The 25,693-nt window shown below is 38.3% G+C and overlaps 1 protein-coding gene across 1 annotated transcript in view; it reads left to right on the top strand.

Moving 5' to 3' along the window:
- Positions 1–24,995, top strand: part of igfbp2b (insulin-like growth factor binding protein 2b) — a 47,340-nt gene extending 22,345 nt beyond the window's left edge. The window contains exons 2-4 of the mRNA XM_051710964.1: positions 996–1,153; positions 7,522–7,662; positions 21,582–24,995. Of these exons, the coding sequence (XP_051566924.1) occupies positions 996–1,153; positions 7,522–7,662; positions 21,582–21,740 (458 nt within the window). The 3' untranslated portion in view covers positions 21,741–24,995. The remainder of the gene's footprint in view (positions 1–995; positions 1,154–7,521; positions 7,663–21,581) is intronic.
- Positions 24,996–25,693: the final 698 nt, after the last annotated feature.

The following is a 25,693-nucleotide window of genomic DNA, read 5'->3' on the forward strand; positions in this document are numbered from 1 at the left end:
GCTCTTATTTACCCCAAAATCTTCAACATGGAGCAAAACAGCTTGAAGAAAAATTACAAGATGGATACCTTAAACCTGTCTTGCACATTTTGGTAAATGTAATATGTCTAATGTATTATATGTAACAGGGAATAGTTAGGCATAGCTAGTCAAAAAAAAAAAAAATATGTTTTTGTTTTTTTTCTCCCCTTTTTCTCCCCAATTTGGAATGCCCAATTCCTAGTACGCTCTGAGTCCTCGTGGTTGCGTAGTGACTCGCTCAATCCGGGTGGCGGAGGACGAATCTCAGTTGCCTCCTGAGATTCTGAGACCGTCAACCCAACCGTCAATGTGGAGGCTTCACGCTATATTCTGCGGCATCCACACACAACTCACCACGCGCCCCACCGAGAGCGAACCATATTATAGCGACCACTAGGAGGTTACCCCATGTGACTCTACCCTCCCAAGCAACCGGGCCAATTTGGTTGCTTAGGAGACCTGGCTGGAGTCACTCAACAGGCCCTGGATTCGAACTCGCGACTCCAGGGGTGGTAGTCTACTCACTGAGCTACCCAGGCCCCAGTTAGTCAAAATTAATGATGTTTGTGTAGGGCTGGGTAAAAATATAAATTTTCCAGTTAATCACTATCTTCATTTGAACTATTCCGGTTATTGGTTCTTAAAATCTCAAGATTGATGTCTTACTTTAATGTTTCCTTCAGTTTTGATTGTGTTGATTATTGTATCTGTTAAATAAATAGCAAAATATGTAAGCAAATGGATATTGTAGCTGAATTATACACAAATGAGTGAGTATCTAATCAAATATTATCAAAATCTGAATCAAATCAAATTAAATGACTGTGTTGAATTGTAATTTTGTGAATTCCTCTTCATTTCATTCCAATTCTACATCCTGCAGGGCATGGCCAATTCAATTGAAATTCCAACTCATGAATTCTTAACTTCTTAATTTTGCCCAATTCTGTAAATCTTATACTTCCATCCCTCAGGAGAGGTAAATGGCACACGGTCTCCTCCTCAGAAGAAGCCAGGCAAAGAAAACAACTACCAGCACATTAAGGAAATAGCTGTGAAGCAGCATCTAAACAAGCAGAGGACCAAGATGTTCAGCCCCCAGGAAGACCCCAAAACGCCTCACCCCAGACAGGTGAGTGTCCCTCTGAAAATCATTCAGTTTCTGCTCTCTTGTTATACCATCTTTCAGGTCTGAGTAACCCAGCACTCAAATTTAGCTTAATGTCCTGTTTCTTGATTCTGTCATCTTCACAGAAATAGAGTAAGCGGGCGTCTCCTTCTGTGTGTCACTGCATGACATTAACACAGTGTGTATGTACCTGCGATGGCCAAGAAACTTTTTCCATTACATAATTGTTCAATTAAAGTGAAACAGGAGTTCTTTGTATTCACAATCAAAATCCTTGTTTACATTTTTGCTTGAGTTTGGCGTGAACCTCCGCAGACTGCGAGCCCAATTTTAAGAGCATTAGCACTAAGCACAGTGCTATGCTTTCAATCATATGTGCAAAGTCAATGGGCATGGCCATGAAGTTTTGGGATTTTCGTGCAAGCATGCGCTAAGTCTAGACGCAAGTGGGTTTGGCGAAATTGCACGTGCAAAGCGCAAATGGGTTGGGTCAAGTGCAATTTAATTTTGAGGTTCTTCTCTGGTTGTTGAACCATCTGCATCCTATTATATAGTCAATTCCCTGCCAAGCACCAGTGATGTAAACAAAGACAGCACATTCATGAATTTTTGATGGTGTAAATGGACTATAAGCAATGAATTAGAAGAATAGAAATATGGACTTACGTTCTTTTGTGCATTAACTTGTTTGCACATTTGTTGTGACACGCTCCTTTTATACGCATGGAAAATGTGGTTCAGTATTTGGATTTAGGCTCTGTTAAAATTATAGAGAATGTAAGTAGCCTATCATTAATCATATTGATCAAGTGGCACACAAATCCGAGCTAGAATTAACAGTGATTGTATCGGCCTTCCAGGTAATGCTATGGATCAAGAGATCTTTCTTTTTTTTTTGCTTTTTTCTTTTCTTCACTTCTTTTTTCAACTGTATTTATTGAAACACTAAAAACTGAAGCTAAAAATATTTCTAAATTCAAATTACACTTCAAACGAAACAAAAATATAATCAAAATAATGAAGTAGTCAATATATCCCCAGATTTTACCCTTTCCAATGGCTCTTTTTGCTGTGACTTAAAAATCACTCTCCGACAACAGGTGGAAAATTACTAATACAAATTATATCATAAATAAAATTGTAAATATGAACATAATAATAATAATCATAATCATAATAATTATAATACTAATTTAAAAATAAACCATGACCTCTAGAAAGTTTAACAAATCTCATACATTTTTGTTTAAAAAAATGGCAACAACAGTAATTTGATGTTCCACTATATTTTCAGAGTTTGGACAAGAACTTTATTACCACCTGCTGCTGGAATCTCCAGACTGCAAATGTATGAACGAAGTTTAGACTTTGCGCTGAAAACAGAAGTGGTTCTAAAATTATCTAAGCGCAATTACCTATTTTTCAGGAAAATAGCAAATTGCACTTTGCTCCACTTTATTAACATACAATACACCCACAGTTTGCACGCATACACCCACAGATAGTGCAAACACTCTCACAACACCCACTTGCACTTTGCGCTGGCACAAAATTTGTGCTTAGAATTAGCGCTTTCACGAAAATTGGATAATACGTAGCACACTGTGTTTGCGAGTAGCCCTGCGATTAGCTTGGCCACGAAAATAGAGCTCTGCGTGTGGATCACTTTGCTTCAGAATATGTTTAACTTTACGTGCTCTTCAGGAGCTGCCTGCGGTGTGGGTCAGTGAGACAGTCTGAGTTCAGTTAGAGTGCATAAATAATGCAATAACACCGGACAATGAGACACACAAATGCACCGTTCATGGGATTAAAATAAATATTCACTTAAAATTCCCTTATTTGGACTGTAACAGATGATTGGAATTTGAAGTACACAATGATCGCAGTTGATTTTTTAATAATTGCAACAGTCAAATAACTGCAGTTAGATCAAATAACCACGATCAGACAATTATTTAATAATCGCGCAGGGCCGGAGCTGGCCAAATCGATTCCCTACACAGAGTTCAATGATCGTTGGACGGGAGGTGGGGTGCAAGCTGCGAAGTGATCGCCTGTGTTCCACGACTGCTATCGGGACTTTGAATAACGTATAACATGCAAGGAAGGGTGGAGTTTCTGGTCCCCCCCTAGGGTAAGATGGTGCCCCCCTACGGAGTTGGTGCCCTACACAGACTGCGTGATATGCGTATATAGGGAGCGACGGCACTGTAATCGTGACACACCTAGATAAATGGGTTTGGAACAATATGAGAGTAATTAAATGATGAAAGAATTTTCATTTTTTAGTGAACTATCCCTTTATTTCAAGAACTGAGGCACAAAGTTAGTCCCCTTTTTCGTTAGTTACAGGCAAATAAAGACCAAAAAAAAAAAAAAAGACTGGATGACATCAAATAAATGAGATCTCTTCATACATTTTGACAATTTTTTTTTTTTAAAGAAGATCATTGGTGAGGTGAATTCACAAAGTTGTAGAGTTGGACCTGTCATTGCAAAGACAGTCTACGTAATACAAAATGTCCATTAAACATTGGCTGTGCTGGCCTGAAAGTTTAGTGGCAAATATTGCCAAAGTTGAAGTTTGAACTTTGAGTGCTGTATTATAACGCTTGATGGGGGGGATAACACTGTAGCTGATGCCTCCCTCTGTAGAGTTCAGTGCTTTAGGGAATGCTGACACGAGTCGTGTGAAAGAGCCTTTAGAGTGTCACAGAGAAAGACCTATATTCACCTTGGTTGTCATGGTCTTCAGTACGGTAGTGCCCTCTTCTGGTTATCAGACTTACACGCCACATACACAATAGCACAGACACACAAAACAAAGCAAAAATGTATATAAGGTGCATAATTTATCACTTCGGTATGTTATTTTCATGATTGGAGCCTTACAAAACTTCTGTAAGCTTTTTTGAGTGTTGTTCCGTTTAGGGCTGTTTTTGAAAGGATTTCTGTGTGATAACTTCACCTAATTAACACTGACTTCTCATGTAAAACAGAGCAGACAGTCGCAATCGGATTGCCAAGGAAGAAAAACAGCTGCTGTCTACTGATAAAACAAAGAATGAACGAGCACTTGTCGAATTTGGCCATCGCGCAAATCCACCGCGAGTTAATTAACTTTTCTTGGACATGCACCTGGACCCTCAAATCCTTTGCCAAATGACCACAGCAATAAGACCTCACTCCAATCAGCATTCTCTATCAGGCATCATCTACTGTTCTGAGCCAATAGACAAATTGTCTTACTAATTTACTATACTTGGCAAGTTGTTTTTCTTACTTTTTTCTTTTATTTTGTAACGGGTGGGTCTGGTAGTTTTGTAAGTAGCAGAGATACTAACAAATCTACCAATAGAACGCTTTTGCTTGTTTTTCCCGTAAATTTATCGCAAAATATTTCATGCGGATTTGAGGCCACCAGCTTTAAAGTTTTCATTATAGCATATCCTTGCCATTAGAACACGCCTTATGTGCATTGATCTGGAAACCAATCCTATATCTGCTCATATTTTCCTCCTCATTTAACTTACTCTATAGCCACTATATAGTTCAGAAAAAAAGTCAATCCACGAGACCACTACCCACACTTTTCATATCACTTCAGAAGATATAGATTTAACCACTGGAGTCATATGGATTACTTTTATGTTTGCTTTATGTGATTTTTGGAGCTACAAATGTCTGATCGCCATTCATTTGCATTGTATGGACCTACAGAGCTGAAATAGTGTTCTAAAAATATTTGTTTGTATTCTGCAGAAACAAGAAATTCATACACTTCTGGGATGGCATGAGGGTGAATAAATGATGAGAAAAGTTTAATTTTTGGGTGAACTATCCCTTTAAGACACCTCTGTTGTAACGCTCTCATACTTGCAAGACAGGGATAGATTGTGCAATAAGTCTAATGAAACAGAATAATAAAAAGTGCATTAAAATCCCTGGGAAATTCACAATGTATCTTAATAGAATGTTGCCAGCAAAATTATCTCAAAAATATTGTGAATATTTAATGCATGACCCAGCTCTAATAGTAACTGTTTGAAACAGCTAAATGATACACTGATAAAACAAATGGATGTTTGAAAGCAGGCCTACTAAAAAACCAGCAAGGTGAATGAAATAAAAGAAGTACAGAAAATAAAAACACAAGGCAGTAAAGATTCAAACCAATGATAATGGAAGCATAATAAAAAACCAAACTAAATAAAAGACTCTTTTGTGGGGGTCATAAATCAGTAGTATAACATCACATCTCCCATGAAAAGTAGATACTGAAGGAGAATGCCAGGGTGACGGCATGCCTGATGACAGCAGGGGGCTGTTCATTGCTTTGTGATGGAGCACTTTTCATCCACATGTTACGGATAAGATCCTTGGCAGGCCCTATTACCCCAGTGCCTCTCATCCCAGGCCAAGCGGGGAGCAGCCATCATGAGAGATAGCGAAAAAGAGAAGGAAAGAGAGACAGGATTGGGCTTTCATGCCAATGTCTATCCTTGGGAAGAGGTAGGGAGATAGAACCGAGCTAGAATATTAGCTCCAGTTCGAGATTAATATCAGCCACGCAAATGTTTTCATGAATGCCGGCCTGGTGTTTATCTCACTTATTCTGTTTTTTGTTTTGGTTTTGTTTTTTGTTTTTTTTTAACGCACCTTTGCAATAAAAAGCAGGGAACATTCCAACATTGCAAGACACAACCACAAACATGAAGGCTAAATGTGATAAATAGAAACAAAACTAAAACATAAAGTAAAACAAAGGAAAGGGCTAAACATATAGGACGTGATGGGAGAATGCACTAAAATAATAGATAATCTGACATAGATGACCATAAATCTTTGTTCCTTCTAATTTGTTGCTTAAAGGGATTGTTCACAAAAAATAAAATAAAAATAAAACCTCATAATTTACTCACCCTCATGACGTCACAGATGTGTGACTTTCTTTCTTCTGCAGAACACAAATATTTTTAGAAGAATATCTGAGCTCTGTAAGTCCACACAATGCAAGTGAATGGTGACCAGAACTTTGAAGGTCCAAAAAGTATGTAAAGGCATAAAAGTAATCCATATGACTCCAGTGGGTTAAATCCATGTCTTCAGAAGTGATATGATAGTTGTGGGTAAGAAACAGATAAATATTTAAGTCCTTTTTTTACTATAAAGCTCCACTTTCATGTTCACATTCTTCTTCTTTGGTTTTTGGCGATTCACATTCTTTGTGCATATCGCCGCCTACTGGACAGGTTGGAGAATTTAAAGGAATAAAGGACTTAATTGTTGATCTGTTTTTCACCCCCACCTATTATATCGCTTCTGAAGACATGGATTTAGCCACTGGAGTCGTATGGATTACTTTGATGCTGCCTTTATGTCCTTTTTTGAACTTAAAATTCTGGCCACCATTCACTTGCATTGTATGGACCTACAGTGCTGAGATACTGTATTATTCTAAAAAGCTTTGTTTGCGTTCAGCTGAAGAAAGAAAGTCATACATATCTGGGATGGCATAAAGGTGAGTAAATGATGAGAGAATTTTCATTTTTGAGTGAAAAAAAAGGGTGGAAAAATGGGGGAAAGTTTTCACAAAATCACAAAAAATGAATGAGGATCTGGGTAGTTGACACTCTTCCCATTGACTTTTTTTTAATCAACATTAAGATATGTTTATATATACAGTATATATATATATATATATATATATATATATATATATATATATATATTAGTAGGTCCTCGTGGTAGCGCGGTTACCTCAATCCGGGTGGTGGAGGACAAGTCTCAGTTGCCTCCGCTTCTGAGACCATCAATCCATGCATCTTATCATATGGTTTGCTCTGCATGTCACCGTGGAACTCACAGCACGTGGAGGCTCATGCTACTCTCCACGATCCACACACAACTTACCACGCGCCCCATTGAGAACGAGAACCCCTAATCGTGACCACGAGGAGGTTACACCAGGTGACTCTACCCTCCCTAGCAACCGGGCCAATTTGGTTTCTTAGGAGACCTGGCTGGAGTCTCTCAGCACACCCTGGATTCGAACTTGCGACTCCAGGGGTGGTAATCAGCGTCAATATGCTATAGAATTTTTTGTATTTTCAGCGTCAATACAATTTTTTTATGAATGTTTAAGAGTTAATTTCAGGTCCTTTTTTTGTCACCGTTTCCTTTCCCCTCGGCATTTTTTATACTCTTTTTGCCTTAGTAGTTCAAGTAGTTCCACAGTGTGATAAATTTTTTTTAAAAGTACACATATCCAATATAGTTTCTTAGTTAATGTGAGGTCATTATACTGCATTCATAATAATGAAAAAGGAATTAGAATTGTGTGTGTGTGTGTGTGTGTGGTCTTCCAGAGCCAGTGTCAGCAGGAACTGGATCGTGTCTTAGAGGAGATCTCCAGAATGAGTTTCCATGACAACAAGGGACCATTGGAGAATCTTTATGACCTGAAGTTTCCCAACTGTGACAAGACAGGACAGTACAACCTGAAGCAGGTAAACTTCTATATGCCCAACACTTACACTTAACAGAAAAACATAATAACTGATGTGTGTAATTTTATCAATCCCTTTATCATCAAAAAAAAAAAAAAAAAAAAAAAGAGACCCACGTCACCCTTAAAAGAAACAAAAATGAGAATTTAATTAAGTCTCCTCAGCAATAAAAGAGCAACATCTGAGAATAACATTTTCCCCTGGTTTCACAATTTTGAAATAATATTTCTGTATCCGGAGATCTGGGCATCTGAGACAAGGCATCTTGAGCTAAACCAGGACAAACATGTCGCAGATATGCAAACAAGTATGTTGTTTTGAAAAATCCTGTTCCCAGGGCTTAAAACACTGTACCTCAGCACACTTAATTGTGTTGTAATCATCGTGTTCCTCTTATAATTACTGTAACTGTCAGTTTTTGTTCTTTCTCATTGGGGGACAAAATTGAAAATCATTTTTTTGCCTATTTTGGGTCTCAGCGTCATCACATTGTCCAGTTCAATTATGACCTCATTTTGGGAGTACTCAGTAGGGGTCAATGAGACATGCTGGGCCCAATGATGCGGGAGGGCTGTTTTGGGGGCATCACCTCGCCTCCACCCCATACTCGCCTAAGAGCTTCATTAAACCCCCCAATGCTTTTTCCCTAGGAAGCTACTTTGAAACTGTAGCTTGGCAAGCTAATAGCTACAGTCAAGTTACTCTTTTGAAAAAGTAGTTAGCTACACTACAAGCTTTGAACAAAAAATACACTGACAAAAATTATTAGTTGGCTCAACAAACATAGCATATGAAAATAAATAGCTTCTACTCAGAACAACATATTTATAAAATGTTGTTTATTATGTGTACAACACAAAATCTCAATTTTAAGGTGAATTTAGAGTAATAAAATAAAACAATAATTGTGAGTTCCTTGAGTTTCTTTGGCTTAAAAATCCATAAAATAAAGATTTTAAGTACTACTAACTGAGGTTGTGGGAAATACCCTCCTTTTATTCGTCAAAAGGAATATATTGGGGCATTTAATTTGTTGTTATTAAGAATTCATTGAGATTTTAGCTCTTTTTAGTATTATTGATGTTGTTTTACTGTAATTAGTTGTTTCGTGTAAAGTCACCATCTGGGTCATTAGTGTTTTCTTTGGCAAAGTTGGATCCTGTTCAGTCCATTTCTTTTTCCTTTGCACATGTGAATGTGCATAGTTGAAGTGAAGCTTTATCTGCACTTCTTTGGGTAATCAAGTTTAATGACTGACAATAGTCATTATTTTCTTTTGAGCCAATTTAATTTAGTAGACACAATAATATAAATGTTAATTTGAAGCGATGTGCTATTAGTTGTTAAATCTCATTTGTGTGACATAACTTTTTAAGTAAAGTTGAATGAACTGATACATACACTGTAGTGTCTATGCAAGAATACCATAGAGCACAAAGTGTGATTAAAGCACACATAATATTAAGTGTACAAAATACATATGATGCAGTAGTGGCAATCTAGTAGCATATAGCCCTTTTTTTAAATTATTACAGCAATGCAGTCTGGAACACCTTATTTTTTTCCGAATTTGGCCCCCAATAGAAAACGACATCTTATTCGATGACTTCAAATTAAACTGATGAATTGCGGGGAAAAAAAATGCTATTGCTGGCATCCAAAGTCAGAGATGCTATCTGCAGCTAAAAAGTAATGTTTACGCATGAAGCGGCACAGAGCAATTGAGTCTTCTCCATCAGAACTTTGTTCTTACTTTAGCTTGTCCTGACCTTGTACATGCTCAACCTGTTAATCTCATGGCTTTGTTCATGCAAAGCATCGAAGTGGAAATTTTCTGGTAATATTACAACTACTCATACGGGGAAATTGCCAGAGCTGATTTATTGATATTTCCCCATGGGTCCTCATCACATTTTTTTTTCTGGAAAAAGCTTTATGTGTGAAACATTAAAACCAATGAGTGTTGTAGCGTTTTGTTGTAACTCTCATCTTGTCACTAGTAACTCACAACTCATTGGAAAAAGTAGCTTATTACTGTAAAAGCTGTTATAAAAACAGCTGAAGTAACGTCATGCTTCTGTAACATGTAGTTTAGTTAGTTGCATCGCTACTTTCCGCGAGTTACTAAACTCCTCCACCTGTCATTAGTTGGACGAACAGACAGTCCCACATAGGGATGGGAATCGTAAAGAAATAAACCATTCTGGGTCCAATTCCGATTCCAGTTCCATAATGGTTTCAGTAATGGTTCTTTTAGTTCTAAATAAGTTTCTTATTGCATTTTCTGCCCTCTGCAGTCTGTTGCCAAACGATGAGATTATATCAGGTTTCTACAGAGCAGATCTAAAAAATTAGAAGTAAATTAAATACATTTCTTGTAAAAGGCATGTTTGCAGACTTTTTAGAGGCATAAATGCAATCCAATAATTTATCCTAACCTTATAATAAATATAAATTCTAAAATAAGAATTGTGATTGCATATGTCATTCATTCATTTATTCTTTTATAAAATGTGACTTATTACAACAAAACTCTTTATACTACACATTGTCATATGAACAACCAGTCAGTAAGTGCACTGCTTGATTAAAGTCTCAAAGGTCTGAAGTACATGACATAACAGTAACAGTTCCAGTGACAGTTTAGACTGTGTTCTGTTGTCTGATGTTGTACTTTACGCTTGTGAGACTTCAACTGTTCTTATGTCATTTCGAGTTGGATATTCTCAATTTTTGTATCAGTATAAGATTAATTCAGTTATGTTTTTGATTCATTACAAAAAAAAATCAGCTCATAAAAGCCCATAAATTGTTTGGGAATCAGACTATACCAGAAGCAGCATGTGTATTGTGCTCTTGATTCAAAAGAACTGGCTCATTAGAGTCATTTATTCGGGAATAGGGCTAGACCGAAAGCAGTGCATGTTTTGCGCTATAGATTAAAAAAAGCCGTCTCGTTAGTGTCATTTGTTCGAGAATCGGACTATGCCGAAAGCGGTGGATGTTTCATACGGCACTTCCGGCATAGCCCGATTCTCGATTGAATGACTCTAATGAGCCGGCTTTTTGAATTTAGGGAGGAGGGGTTTGGCAGGTCTTTTTATCCTTTTCTATCTGTTCACACCCCGAAGAGGTTCTAAGCCAATCAGAGGTGGCTTTTCAGATACCATGTGATCATCTCTCTATCCCTTCTTCTGAAGGTGATTAACAAGTCTTTGTTCTTAAGGTTTGTCAGTTTTCCCACTCAAAATTGAACATTTATCCTGACTTTTATATAATGAATTCGGTGCAAGAGACGTGACATCTGTTAACATCAACATTCTCTACATAAACAGACAATCATTTACATATGAAACATGACATACTTTATCTTTATGGTTACTTCAACATGAGGTGTTTCTGGTCTTACCACAGGAAATAGAAAGGGGTGTAAAATGCACCTTTGTGCTATCCTGGACAAGTTTCCTTTGTTCGGTGACAGTTACATAGGCCAGATGCAGGTCAGCTTAGACTCCTTGGTGCCAGTCCAAATTCCTGGCTTCTTAATACTTAGAGGAATTTCCCGGAATTATTGACCATCTTGGTGTAATTATGTCTTAATTCTTCTTAATTTCCTTCTGCCTGGCTAGTCAGATCCTACATATCCCACTTTTGAGCAGAAATGGCCGAAGTGTGGGCATTGACGATCGCTGGAACATAGGCAGGAGAAGCAGACAAACACAAACAAACAACAAGACTAAATCAAAGCTAAAGCACTGGTGCAGAATAATTAATTATTCAGTAAGTGTTCTAGCGTTCAGAGGATTCTTGGGATGTTTGGTACTATTTGGACTCTTCTACGATTGTTCGGGTTTTAGAGTCATCTTATGTTATCCTTAGTGGTTTGGAAACCAGTAAAAGGGTCATTTTGATTTGACGGGGGTGAATCATCATGAATACGAGTGATCGTTTGTGAAATTGAATCTATTAGAGTCAGTTCAGTTAAGTGAATTCCTTCCGCCTTGTTTCTATCATGATTCATAACCAAGGGTGAAGGAGTACCCAGTTAAAACAAGACAGATTGAGCTTAGTTTGACATTCTTCACTCGTGAAGTAATAAACATGAAGGATCGCATTCTTTTGGAAACTGATCCGCATGGTTCAATTGTGTAGTGCATTTTCCTGGTCAATGGCTGTGCCAACCCAACAAACACCTTACCATCATGATCCTGCATGTGAATTTTCACAGAGTATTTTGTGAAAGTGCTTTAATGAAAGAAAACCTGTCCTTTTGTACAAAATGTGTTAACACAGTTAATGTCACAAATTTGCTTATTTGATTACTGATCACGAAATTGTGTGGAATCTTAAATATTTATTATTTATTATATTACATATATTTTATTTTTTATATTATGTCATACTACATTTTTCAAAATCACACAGAGGGGTAATCACTAGCACGCAAGCAACGGCGAGAGAGGAGCAGGCTATTTTATTTATATTAAGTTTTTTGCACCTGCATTCCAATCTACATCTTGATGTAATCCTTCCTCATGATCACGCAGCGTGTTTTCATCAGCTGAATGGGCGACTAAACACTGTTAAAGTGTGACGAGACTCGCGCTGTGTGTGCAAGCCGTTCGCGCTTCACGAGCCGAACAACTATTTAGCCCTTTTCGATGAATCGCACCTGCAAAATCCTAAAACTTTATTTCAAGATTTAATTGACATTTTGAATAGACTCGGATTTTTGAACCCCACGATGTGGGTTTATGTTTTCTCTTTTAATCATTTAATGCAATTATGAATGTTACCATGGTTTAAGGAGGGTGAACCTGTATGCGAAATCTCAAGGATTAATAGAGGTGTTTTCCTTATTACATCACATGTTGCCCTGAAAGCAAAAAGAAACAAATGGAACACGGAATGTCATCCATGCAGCCTGACCGAATCAAAGCGGGTGCATTTACTAATGTGATTAACCGAAAGTAAAGCTCCCGGTTTGTGATGCATGAATGGCTTGCACACGCTGCACGAGTCTGTTGCGTATACTGCAGTCTCATCTCATTTTAACTTTTTGTTTAGCCTCCCATTCAGCTCATAAAAACACGCTGCATGATCATGAGGAAGGACTACATCAAGATGTAGATTGGAATGCAGGTGCAGAATTTATATAAATAAAATAGTCTATTCCTCTCTCGCCATTGCTGGCATGCCAGTGATTACCCCTCTGCGTGCCAATGCTGGCAAGCGTGCCATAAGTTGCCGACCCCTGGTGTAGCGTAACGCGGTAAGTTCCTTCAGTTTAGTTGGGACTGTTTCTTGTCGACGCTATCATGGCATATCATGGACAAATGTCTTATTCACATGAGGCTTTCTGAATGCTCTGTGAATTCATGGTGGCTCATGATCGAAAAGCATAAGGAGTCAATCCTGATATAGTGCCACTGACTTTCTTGTTGGCTAATTGGATTAGCTTAGCATTTTGCCTATCGAAGAGGAATCTAAGTGTTTCCTATCATAATGTGTGGTAAGTTAACATAACCAGTGTTGAGTGGTTAGTTTGTACTTGTATGAACAGTGTAGGGTAGCTCTGGTTTCTAGTAGTGTTGGGTGATTTATCTATGAGGAAAACCATGTGATATTTTCCTATAGTGGTTGGATGTGTTAGTGGTGTATTGTAAGAACAGTTCAAACTATGTCAGACTGTTTCAAGCTCCCCCCTTTTCTGGGCTTTTGGAGCTCTTGTCTGTCGACTTGGTTTCGGTGGACCCATTTGAAGGAAGGCACTTTGTGTCTTGGCTAAACTGGATCCTCTGTGTGACTGTGGGTGCTGATGAAGCCACAGTTTTTGGAAGTCTTTCACTCAGTTCTTGATGTCTGTATATGACTCATCATGAGCTTCTGTACGACTGAATTTCTGTCATGTTGCGTGTTAGGTTGTAGTTGAGGTTAAGGCTAATGAGTTTTCGGTCCATAAGCTGGTGCCGTGTCTGTTACTGTTGTGCCTGGCACCTGTTTTCCTCTCATTGTTTCAGACAGGATGTGTATAAATTGTCTTTATGGTCTGCCTTGGTTGGATTCTGCTTGAATTATGCTGTGAGTAGCTTCAGCAGTTCTGGTGAGTCTTCTGCTGGTGGCTTATCTTGTTCTTGTGCAGGCTCAATTTTGTGTCTGTCTGCACAGTGTTGAAATGGCTTTCGTCGTCTGTTGCCTTTTAATGTCCATCTGGGTTCCCATGTCGTCCTTTCTCTTGGATAGCTTGAGGGATGTGGTTTGTTCCACGGTTTCTCCCAGTGGTTGGACATACATCTGGGTATGGCGCTGATGTGGGGGTCACACTCTTGGTTGCCATGGGGTTTACTCCGCTCTATGCTGAAGATCCTGGCTTTGCTGTGATGCCACATATCATCTAATGCCAGCCCTTGGGTTTGAGAGGTAAGGCTTGAGACTGATGTTGCCTTGGGGGCCTTTCTTGAGGCAATTCTTTGTTTAACATAAACCTTATGTGCTAAGTCACGCAGTTGTTGAGCTGTCATTGTGCGAGGACAGGCTGTGACTCCTAGATGATAGCTTACTTTGGGATGCAGGTTTTGGAGTAAGATGACTTTGAAGTTGATTTCTTCTTCCATCTCAGGTTCGTTCTGTGACTTGAAGTAGGCTTTCCATAGTCAATGGTAGTAGGCATGTATGGTCTCTTTCTGACCCTGTTTGGTGTTCAGGGTGGTAAACAGTTCTTGCTCAGACTCTGGGTCTGAAAATTCTTTGATCAGGGCCTCTCTTAGAAGTTGGTAGTCAGACTTTGTGTGGTCTGACTGCCTGTCAAGAAAACTTCGCACCTCAAGGCTGGATGTTATCCATAGTAGGTAGAAAGTGTCTCTGTTAGTCATCTGAGGCTTCATATTCAAGTGGATGTCTATGTCATGCAGGTAAGCATGGATATCGTGACCCTCAGCAGGATTTGGCGTGAACTTTTCCTTGCCAGCTTGTCAAGGTCTTTAAAATCCATTCCAGGTGCTGCTTCAGGGTTTGTTGGGATGTTCACCCTTTCACTGTTGTTGGAGAGGGGTTCTTGGAAGAGGGCTGGTGGGGTTTTGTGCTGCAGGCCCTTTTTTCTTTCATCATATGGCAGCTTTTGGTTGGAGGATGCTGCTTTGTTGAACAGGGGTGCTGCTATGGGATGCCTGTCCATTTTAAGCTCTCGCCTTAACTCGTAAGAGTGTTTCAGTTCATCTCTGTCCATGTCAATCTCATCTTTGGTGAGGTCATGTTGTTGGGTCAGGGTTTCAACTTCAGTTCTGGGCATTTCCAGATGGCCTTCCAAGGCCTTGTTTCGAAAGTTCATGTGTTTTCAAATCAAACCTAGCTATTTGCAGTTGCGCTTCGGTGTGCTGGAGTTTCTTTTCTAGGTCCTCTTGGGTGGTTTTAGCCTGCTGCTCTCTGTGCTTGGCTGCCGTCAGGGCTTCCTGGAGCTGTTCGATTTCTCTCGTTGATGCTGGTTCCAATTGTTCAGACCCCTTGCATTGATCTTGGGCTTCAGCTTTTAGCTGGTCTAGCACTTTTTGGGTCTTTGTGGATTGCAGCTTTAGGTTGTTTACTTCCTGTGTCAAATGGGCGGTGTTCTTGTCACTCAGTTTCATCTGGCCAATGAGGTTGTGAGCCAGGGAGCTGGTGATTTTTTCCAGCATGACATCAGTCCCGCCTCCAAGTCTTTCCAGTGGGCTGTGGGGTCAGTCTTCAGCGACATGTTGGCACACTGTAGTGGAAGACTAGGGAGAGAGCTGACACAGATCTGCACAGGGATAAGGGCCTAGGTGTAGTGTTACAGATAGATGTTGGCTTCAGTGTGTGGAGACAAAAATAAGGGATAGTAACAGCTAAGTGTTGTTTTCAGTGAATGTTGGCAACTAGTGAAGTGTAATTAAATTTCTTTTCAATCTGGCAGGATTGACACCATACACCTGTTTTATGTGTTACAGTTGAACTGCTTACCACAGATGCCTCAAAGGCACGCTTGGGGGTGGTGACGTTTACCTGGCGCTTCTCTCTGCGATTTATTCCCAGACGTGGTTGCGTTTGGATGCTGGAGTTTGGATTGCGTTGATAAACACAAAGAGAGAATAGTAGCATGAGGGTAGACTAGGGAGAACACACAAAATATTGGTTAATGATTTGACATTTCAAGATGACTCTTATTGATGACAAATATTTTAACCAGAATTATCGTTGGTTCAACAGGCTTGGTCTCTAGACTGTAAACAGTAAGGAGAGAAAAGTCAGAGGGAGACAGAGAATTTAAAATGAAATGGAAAATAAACAAAGACTAAATGAACAAAATCCACCAATACATTTTCTGCTGTTATGCTTAATGGCAATATTAGGGATTCTGATTGAGGGTTGGTGCTCATTGACCGTGATTGTGTAACAGGAAATTTTTATTGGAGGGATTTTGTCAATTTAAAATTCCACAATGTGGAAGTGGAAGTCTTGTATTGTGGGGCCTGGTGGTTGAGTTGATACTGCTCTGGTGGGGGCCCTCCACGTGAGACAGATCACCTCAATGCCCAACACACAAAAGGGAAAAAGGGAAATAAAATAAAACAGCAAATAAGTAATTAAAATAAGCTGGAAACTGATGGGTAATAATAGGAATGATAGGCAGCGGTAAGTTTTCTTTAAACTTACAATGCTTCAGACTTATTATTATCTAAAGTAGTTAAGCCTTAAGCAATAGATGAGTGATAAAAGAAGCAATGGGAAGAAAATAACTATTTTTATTGACTCTCCAATTCAACTTAATTTACATTTAACTCAATTGTTACTTGAGAAACAGTATTTTTGTAAGATGAGGTAATGGAGAAAGAGAAAAATTGAATAATATGCATAATGAGAGAGAGAGAGAGAGAGAGAGAGAGCGAGCAAGGATGTGTGCAAAGTTCGAAAAGTTAAAGGGTTTAATCTCTTCCAGTTTGTTTAAACACAAGCTGTATTTTACTCTTACAGGCCACAGGATGCTAACCGCTAGCTTTTGATGCTATGGTTTAGTATAGGCTTTCAATGCAAGACCGCTAATTCAAGTTAGCTTAGCTACACTGTGTTATGTTTACAATATGGTGTCAGCAGGTTGCACATGGTGGTGAGTTGCCCCGGAAGAGCCCTAGGACTTCCCGTGAACTCTCGTTGTCATCGAAACCAACACCACTACCATTGATTTATGAGAGTTTCTTTAGCACGAATGAAATGACAGTTTCAGCTAATCACATGAACGTCAGCGCGTTTAACAATACACAAATAACAGCCATCACATTCAGCTCATTGTAACTCAACGTGGAGCTTGCAATTTCAATGCATTCAAGGGGAAACTTAATGCACAAATAAAACAGCACGCTTGGCCATTTGCAGCGTGGCATTTTTCACTCTAGTTCTTGTAAAGAGACATTCTTAAACAATGCAAGTTACAGACAACTCACGTAATTGTTTTATGGAGTGACGCTAATACTTTCAACTCGTTCGGAGCGAGATTAATCTATATTTAAGCGGCAAGTTCACCGCGGCTCTTTAAACAACAACGTAATTTGATCAGATCAGATTTTCGTGTCAGTTTCTGGTTACACAGCTGGGTCTATCCACTGACGGTACACAGATTTATTGCAAATCTCTAGCATGATCAAACATTTACACTCCTGTTCAAAATTACATTCGGACAATGATGCACATCGTAACACAAGTTATTTTCAAATTTGCTCTGCAAGCAGGCACAAAAATGCGAACATCACTACTCCAATGATTAAACCACAGACAGTTAAGATAGACTGCTTGAATGCACTGGAACTTCGCAATGTCATCAATCTAGCTATAAAATAAGGCCATTTAGGAAGAGGTAGAGGAACATCGCTCATCTCTTTACCCTTACTGCACTGCGTGTGGAGAATTCTCATCCTGGCAGGGGAAAATTTTAATCTCCTTTCTTGGAGTTTTTACTTTAACTGGAACTTTAGTCCATATGTTGTGACTGGGTTTGTTTCAACAGAGAGTTAAATTCTATTCCTGTGCTCTTTCCATGAGTGCTGAAGTCAGCGTTAGACCTTTCTTTCATAACAGGGAGGCAAATACGAGCTCTTGTTTGTTCGTTGTCATGACAACAAGCTGGTGCACAATGCATACGTCACAGACGCAACACTTTAGACTAGTTTCATGTGTTTCTGATCTGTTATCTGGATTCAAAGAAAAGAATGACTGTGTGGTAAAAGACAAACAACTCGTTTAGATTCTGCCTGCATTCTCCACCAATAATACGTAGGAAATTAGTAACTTTGTGGCAGGGTATATTTACAACTGCCAGAATTCATTACCAATAATATGTAAGAATTTTATATGTAAATTAGTTTAAGAATCTTGGCTGTGTTCGACCACCATTATATGAAGGATAAATGACAAATGATCAGATTAGAAATCTGAATAAAAATTCTCCACCATTAAATATGCAATACAACAGGCTCATTGTATCTGCTCACAATTTATATATGAGGAATTTTAGCTCAAGAAGGGAATTATTAATTCGAGGAATATTGAAAGATTTAAGATGTATGTCTGATCACTCAGCCACGCTGAGTTGATAAGACGAATCTGTTAACTCTTTAGAGTAATACTGTTCTCATGGCCATCAAAAATAATATCACAAATATGTTGAAATATTGAGTGAGCACAGAGCGTAGACCTTTATGAATCATTTGATAAGATTATTTATCAACATATACCACAGTCAAATCCTCTTTGAATACAAACAAGACTTTATTTCTACATAAAAACTAAACTAATACACATAGACAAACATACAAACAGGTTGGTGAATGAGCTGTAACAGAAGGTGAATGGAAATGACCTGTAATGGAGAAAATTGACATTTCTGGAGTCTATTGGCCAAGCCCTGAGAACCACCAATACTTCACTTATTATACCTCGATTTGCAATCGGGTTACCCGAAGTATTCATATAAAACACCAGCACTTTCTAGCAAAAGTCTGGAGGTGTACTTGCATTTTGTTGCATTGTGTTTCTTTGCGTTGCTTTGGTTCTTTGGCTCTTTGGCTGGATCAGTAGAAAGTACTGGTTGTTCTCCATCTATGTTTTTGTATGCCGGATGGTTCGGTGCTGGAATGATAAGGTGGGGCTTTGAAGTGAGGCCTCCCGCAAGGGAGACTCATGACTCCCCATCATGTAAGTCGTAGTGTAGAGAAGATCATTTATTATTATTTATTTATTTTTTTTTTCTGAGGAGGGGTTTGGCTGTTTTTTTTTTTGTTTTGTTTTTTTTGGTCCGGCTAAAGAGAGTTTCCAAAAGTTCAAATCCAATGAGATTCTGTTCAATCTCTCTCTTGGATGAGTTTTAGCATGTGAGGATTATATTGACCATCATCTCTGCCCTTTAGAAGTGAGGGTCTCCTTGCTGAGATGGCCGTATCAGTCATTTGACGACCATTAACAAGAGGTTTTTCTGGTCTTACCACAGAAAATAGAAGGGGATGTAAAAGGCACCTTTGTGATATCCTAGACACATTTCCTTTGTTCGTTGACAGTTACGTTGGCCAGATGTGGGTCATTAGAGTCATTAGTTCGATAATCAGACTATACCAGATGCGCTGCATATTTTGCGTTTTAGATTCAAATGAACCGGCTCATAAGAGTCATTCATTCGGGAATAGGACTATACCGGAAGTGGCGTATGTTTTGTGGTTTAGATTCAAAAGAGCCGGCTCATTAGAGTCATTCGTCCGGGAATCGGACTATACTGGAAACACTGCATGTTTTGCACAGTAGATTCAAAGGAGCCGGCTCATTAGGGTAATTCAATTCAGAATCGGACTGTACTGGAAGTGCCACATGTTTTGCACTGTAGATTCAAAGGAGCCGGCTCATTAGAATCAGTCTTTCGAGAATTGGACTATGCCAAAAGTGGCACATGTTTTGCGCTGTAGATTCATAAGAGCCGGCTCATAAGAATAATTTGTTCGGGAATCAGAATACACTGGTAGTGCTGTGTGTTTTACGCTGTAGACTCAGTAGAGGGCAGCACTGTTGCTGAAATGCACTGCAGGAAACACTGTTAGAGTGTTTACAGTATGTACTGTGTTTCATATGCATCGGCTGCAAATTGCACGTACAGGAACCGTTTACGGAACCGGAAGTCATGAAAATCGTACAATTCCAGCATATTTTTAAAGAATGGAACCGGTTGTGAACAATGCACATTACATGCACTTTAAAAGTTCGATTTCATTCATACTAAAACAATAATTTGTCTTTTGTTTTTTTTTTTAAATGTCATGTAAACTACTAACAGACCTAGATAATGGACACTTTTCACATTTCCGGGTTTGTAGAACAGAAGTAGAATCATAGTAGGTAAAGTTGAATGGCGGTGAATGAGAGACCACAGCAAATTAAATGTTTGCTTACCCGTTTGCTCCAACAGGAAAATAAATGATCAACGATTGCGCTTTCACAGCTTTGCAAAACAAGATAAAAATAAAGAGCGCTGGATAACTGCTGTAAGAAGAGAGAAATAGGCAACATTTTCTGTCACTCCGCAGCTGTGTTAACTAGATTTTTAAAACGTATTCTAGGGTAATATAATACAAAGTAATATGTTATAAATTCACAACATAAAATATATTATAAAAATATAAAAAAGTTTGCTACATTTACGTTGTTAAATAAGGCGGAAACACGTCATAATATGTCTGTGAAAAGGGTCCGTGCGACTGTAGCTCGGCTTCGTTCAGTATGTATACATGTTAATCAGACAGCTGTTGGCCTCAGCTTGACCAAAAGGCAGAGGTGACGAGCAACATGTATTTTCAGCACTTCCTCAGCTGATGTCTTTCCTTAAAATGTTCAATTACGCATTATGTCATGTATACTTGGACAGACAGATGAAGACTTTAGCTCGGCTATGCAAAAACCCACTTTAGCTCGATTTAATTGCACATGTGAATGTACTGAGTGTTTAAACTTTTCTTTGAAGTCAACCTATGAATGTCTTACACCAATCAGCCACAACATTAAAACCACCTGCCTAATATTGTGTAGGTCCCCCTCGTGCCGCCAAAACAGCGTGGTTATTTGACTTACCGTAGATTTTGTCAGTTCGAACCAGTCTAGCCATTCTCTGTTGACCTCTCTCATCAACAAGACATTTCAGTCCACAGAACTGCCACTCAGTGGATGTTTTTGTGTTTGATGTTTTGTGGCACAATTCTGAGTAAATTCTAGAGACTGCTGTGTGTGAAAATCCCAGGAGATCAGCAGTTACAGAAATACTCAAACCAGCCCGTCTGGCACCAACAATCATGCCACACTCCAAATCACTGAGATCACATTTTTCCCCATTCTGATGGTTTATGTGAACATTAACTGAAGCTCCTGACCCGTATCTGCATGATTTTATACACTGCACTGCTGCCACTTGATTGGCTGATTAGATAATCGCATGGATGATTGTTGGTGCCAGACAGGCCGGTTTGAGTATTTCTGTAATTGCTGATCTCCTGGGATTTTCACACACAGCAGTCTCTAGAATTTACTCAGAATGGTGCCAAAAACCAAAAACATCCAGTGAGCAGCAGTTCTGTGGAAGGAAACACCTTGTTGATGAGAGAGGTCAACAGAGAATGGCCAGACTGGTTCGAACTGACAAAGTCTACGGTAACTCAGATATTCCCTCTGTACAATTGTGGTGAGAAGAATAACATCTCAGAATGTTTTGGTGGAACGAGGGGGAGCTACACAATATTAGGCAGGTGGTTTTAATGTTGTGGCTGATCGGTGTATAGCTGGCTCTGCATATAAAGACGGGATAGGAGAAAGTATTTTAACATCACCCAAATACTGTTCCCAACACCCATCACTCTCATTTTCATCCTTCTCTTGTTTTCCAGTGCCACATGTCTACCCACGGACAAAGGGGCGAGTGTTGGTGTGTCAACCCTTACACTGGTAAACAGATACCCTCATCCCCCAAAGTGAGGGGGGACCCCAACTGCAGCCAATACTACGGTGGTCCAGAGCTGGAGCCGCCCACCACCCAGCAGAAATAGACGCACTCTCACACCAGAGGAGATGCCCTGGTCGCAAACGAAGAGAGCGAGTGGAAGAGCGGTGTGCATGTGTGTAATTCTGTATGTGTGTTTTCCAAATAGTATCATCAGTATTGTCAATAGCAGTGTGGAATGAGTCACATGCCAGCAAAGACAAGTCAAGGACACATAGTTAAAGCTCTCATCTCTCAAATCCAGATAACTTTGCGCTAAATTTAACTCTGAGTGATTTTTTTTCTGCCTATTTTTAGGCTTGTCCTGTGTCTTTTAATCTTGTGGCTGAATTTGGTAGTAGTGACATTTCATGGTGTCTCTTAAACAGCAAACGCAGCTGTTTGGTGTAAAGTCACGTCCATTGTCCATTTAGTCTCCCTTTTGTTTTTGGTGACCCAATAAAAATCGTGCACTGTCTCTTGTCGCCAGAAACAAAACAACACCAACTGCGGAAGCACAAATGGCAGCAACTTGATATTGATTTAAATGTGATATTCAAATATGGAACGATTTTCCTTGGAATTGGCAGAGAGAGAGAGCGGAGCTGTTTTCACAATTGCAAGAAATATGAGAGTATCTGTTCGGGAAGAGAAGACATTACCCAAAAGAAAAAAAAAGAAAAAAATCACAAAAGAGATATTTGCTGAAACCTCCTGATTCTCAGATTTGTCGTCTGAGATAAAATCCCATTATTGTGTCTCCTCTGGAGATTCAAAAGTGTCTTAGACTGTGCTCAGATATGCCAAGATACCAAAGTCTGAAATTTTTCATCAAATTCTTTCAAAACCAAATGATCAGAGCCATGCTATCACATTAATTTCATTAAGTTCACCCAAAATTGAAAATTCTGTCATCATTTACTCACCCTCATGTTGTTTCCAACCTGTATGACTTTCTTTCCTTTGTGGAGCACAAAAGGAAATATTAGGAAAAATGTTAGGGACAGACAGCCTCACTCACTATTAGGGCTGGGTATTGATATAGATTTCCTGATTCGATTCCGAGTCTCAATTCTATTCCAATTTTGGTTCCATATCGATTCGATATTGATTCACATGGGTATATTTCAGTTAAAAAGTCAATTTCGCTGACACATGAAAGAACTTCTCTCCCAGCTAATGCTGTTAATTATAAAGGGTACCTTCTAACAAGGTACATTATGAAAATATTAATTTTAATAATTATATTGTATTAGTTTTTCATCATTTTTGTCACATTTTAGCTTTTTAAAAATGAACAAATCCAGAGATTCCATCAGTAAATATGATATTATATTGCATATGTTCTATTTTGTTACATATTTTATTGTTTAATGCATCATTTATACCATTCAAAATGATTTACATTGATTTGTAGAACATGTGCTCAAAATTGGTACTGTCTCTTGTGATGTTAAGTTTTTTGTTTTTTGTTGTAAAGAACAGAAAGGATATTAAAAGAGACATTATTAATTGACGAATGGAATGTGTGGATCTTGTCTTTGGAAACACATTTTAAAAACCGGTCAAACCAAACTTTTACTCTCAACACGCAGTGAAAGGTTCACACCGCTGAACATCTTCCCTACTATACTACACAATCACTGCTGAGTTCAGTCTGAACATTTACCAGACAATCTATGTAGTAGAGGGTTGAGCATAGATTAAAAGATCGTTCTTGGGATTTAAGAATTGATTTCGAGATCGTTCAAAGGAAGATCACGATGCATCGTAAAAATCGATATTTTTACCCAGTCCTACTTACCAGTCACTTTCACTGTATGGAAAAAATACACAATGAAAGTGAATGGTGACTGAGACTATTGATCCCCAAAATTATGCTTAACATCTCCTTTTGTGCTCAATGGAAGACACAAAGTCTGGTTTGGAACGACATGAGGGTGAGTAAATGATGATAGAATTGTCATTTTGGGGCGTAAACTATCCCTCGAACAAAACACCAGAACGGCATTATTTCTTATTAGCTGTGAAAGAACAACATTTAAACAATAAAATGTTGCTCTCGGTTGTTAGCGATTCACATCTGCACTCTCTTTGCCACTAAACCAAGTGGTAGAATGAAGGTAGTGTGTGTGTGTTTGTAGAGTGGGTATCAACATTTACTAATGACGTGCTGACAGAAGGCTAGATTAGGACACAGGACTGACATTGGCAAATGTGATATAAAGTTGGTTAAGAGCCTATAAATAAACGGGTTTGCCTGCAGTGCCAGTGGGCTATGCCTCACCTTGCTGCTTCCTGGGGGTTCGTTGGGGGTTGGTGAGGGTGAGTTTACCTGACAGAAGGGTTGAATGGGGTAGGATGAAGAGCCCTGTGAAGAAATGCCAAGTAGCACAAAGGTTTAGTGAGCTTGTTTAACTTTTTTTGACAGCATATGCTGTATGCTGAGGGTTGTTCAGCAGAAATAAGGCATTTTCCAGGAATAGGGTACAAATTGGTGTAGGTCTTTTTTTACTTCTTCTTTTTTAAGCAATAAAGGCAGTATCTAATATTGAAATCATATAACCTTGTCATAAATTGAAAATTCATTCAATTGACATTTAATTAATTGTACACAAAATATTTGTAAATTGTAACAAATTTTAATGACCAAAAATGTAAAGTGTTGCATATTTTGTGCACAAAACTGTTACTGGACGTTTTCATAAAGGTCTCATTAAACTTGGAAACTTTTTTACCATGCCTTCATAAATTATATTTGGTACTTTTCAAATTACTTTTTATATAGATTTTACTGTTTAAGCCTGCCCCAGACTCAGACCTTCAGTATTAAACTTGAAAATCCTTTCTAAAAATACAAATTTCTACATGATTAAAATTATGATAATTTAAATCTAAGTCTAAAAAATTATTTCATTAGTGTTTCAAAAATTACGACTGTCCAGTAGTGTTGTGATTCCCACCACACCAAACAAGTTTGCCCATAATGAAGCCAAAAGTTAGTCGACAAAAGTGTCAGTGAAGAGCATGCTTGAAATATGAGAAAAAAATGATATATGAAAATTCAAGATACAGTAAATATCACTTGTAAACAGCATATTTTTATTTGCCGTCATTTCCAAACAAGCTGTAATTTTTCAATTGATTCAAAAAGTGTGAAAATATTATTTAATTGTAGGCCTATTTAGGATACATAAAGTGCTAGGTATGAAATTTGGACAGATCAGTCAACAATTTTATTTCAAAATGGTCAAAAATGTCATTTCCATAACCAACATTTCCACCGCAGAATTCTTTTAAAGACAATACAGAATACTGTGGTGGTAATATATATATATATATATATATATATATATATATATATATATATATATATATATATATATATATATATATACTACCGTTCAAAAGTTTAGGGTCACTTACTCATTCTTTATTTTTTTATTTTTTTATTTTTTTTCACATTTTAGAATAATAGTAAATTCATCACAACTATGGAATAATAGAAATGAAAATATGGGAATTATGTTGTGACTTAAAAAATCCAAAATAAATCAAAACTGTGTTATAGCATCTTCAAAGTGGCCACACTTTGCCTAGATTTAGCAGAAATGTACTCTTGACATTTTCTCAACCAACTTCTTGAGGTATCACCCTGGGATGCTTTTTAAACAGTATCGAAGGAGTTCCCATCTACATGCTGGGCACTTAGTGGCTGCTTTTCTTAATTATTCGGTCCAAGTCATCCATTTCAAAAACGTTTTTTTTTTTTTTTAATTTTAGTTTTGTAATTAAATAAATTAATATGATGGCACAATTATATTTTTGTCTACAAAACAAATTTCAAACATTTAAACATACGCCTTCAGATCAAAAGATTTTTAAGATCATGAGAAACATTTCAGGAAAGTGACCCCAAACTTTTGAACGGTAGTGTATATATATATACAGTACTGTGCAAAAGTTTTAGACACTTGTGAAAAATGTTGCATAGTGAGGATATCTTTAAAAATAATGAAA

Source organism: Myxocyprinus asiaticus, chromosome 11 (genome assembly GCF_019703515.2).
Source record: "Myxocyprinus asiaticus isolate MX2 ecotype Aquarium Trade chromosome 11, UBuf_Myxa_2, whole genome shotgun sequence".
NCBI classification, from domain to species: Eukaryota; Metazoa; Chordata; class Actinopteri; order Cypriniformes; family Catostomidae; genus Myxocyprinus; species Myxocyprinus asiaticus.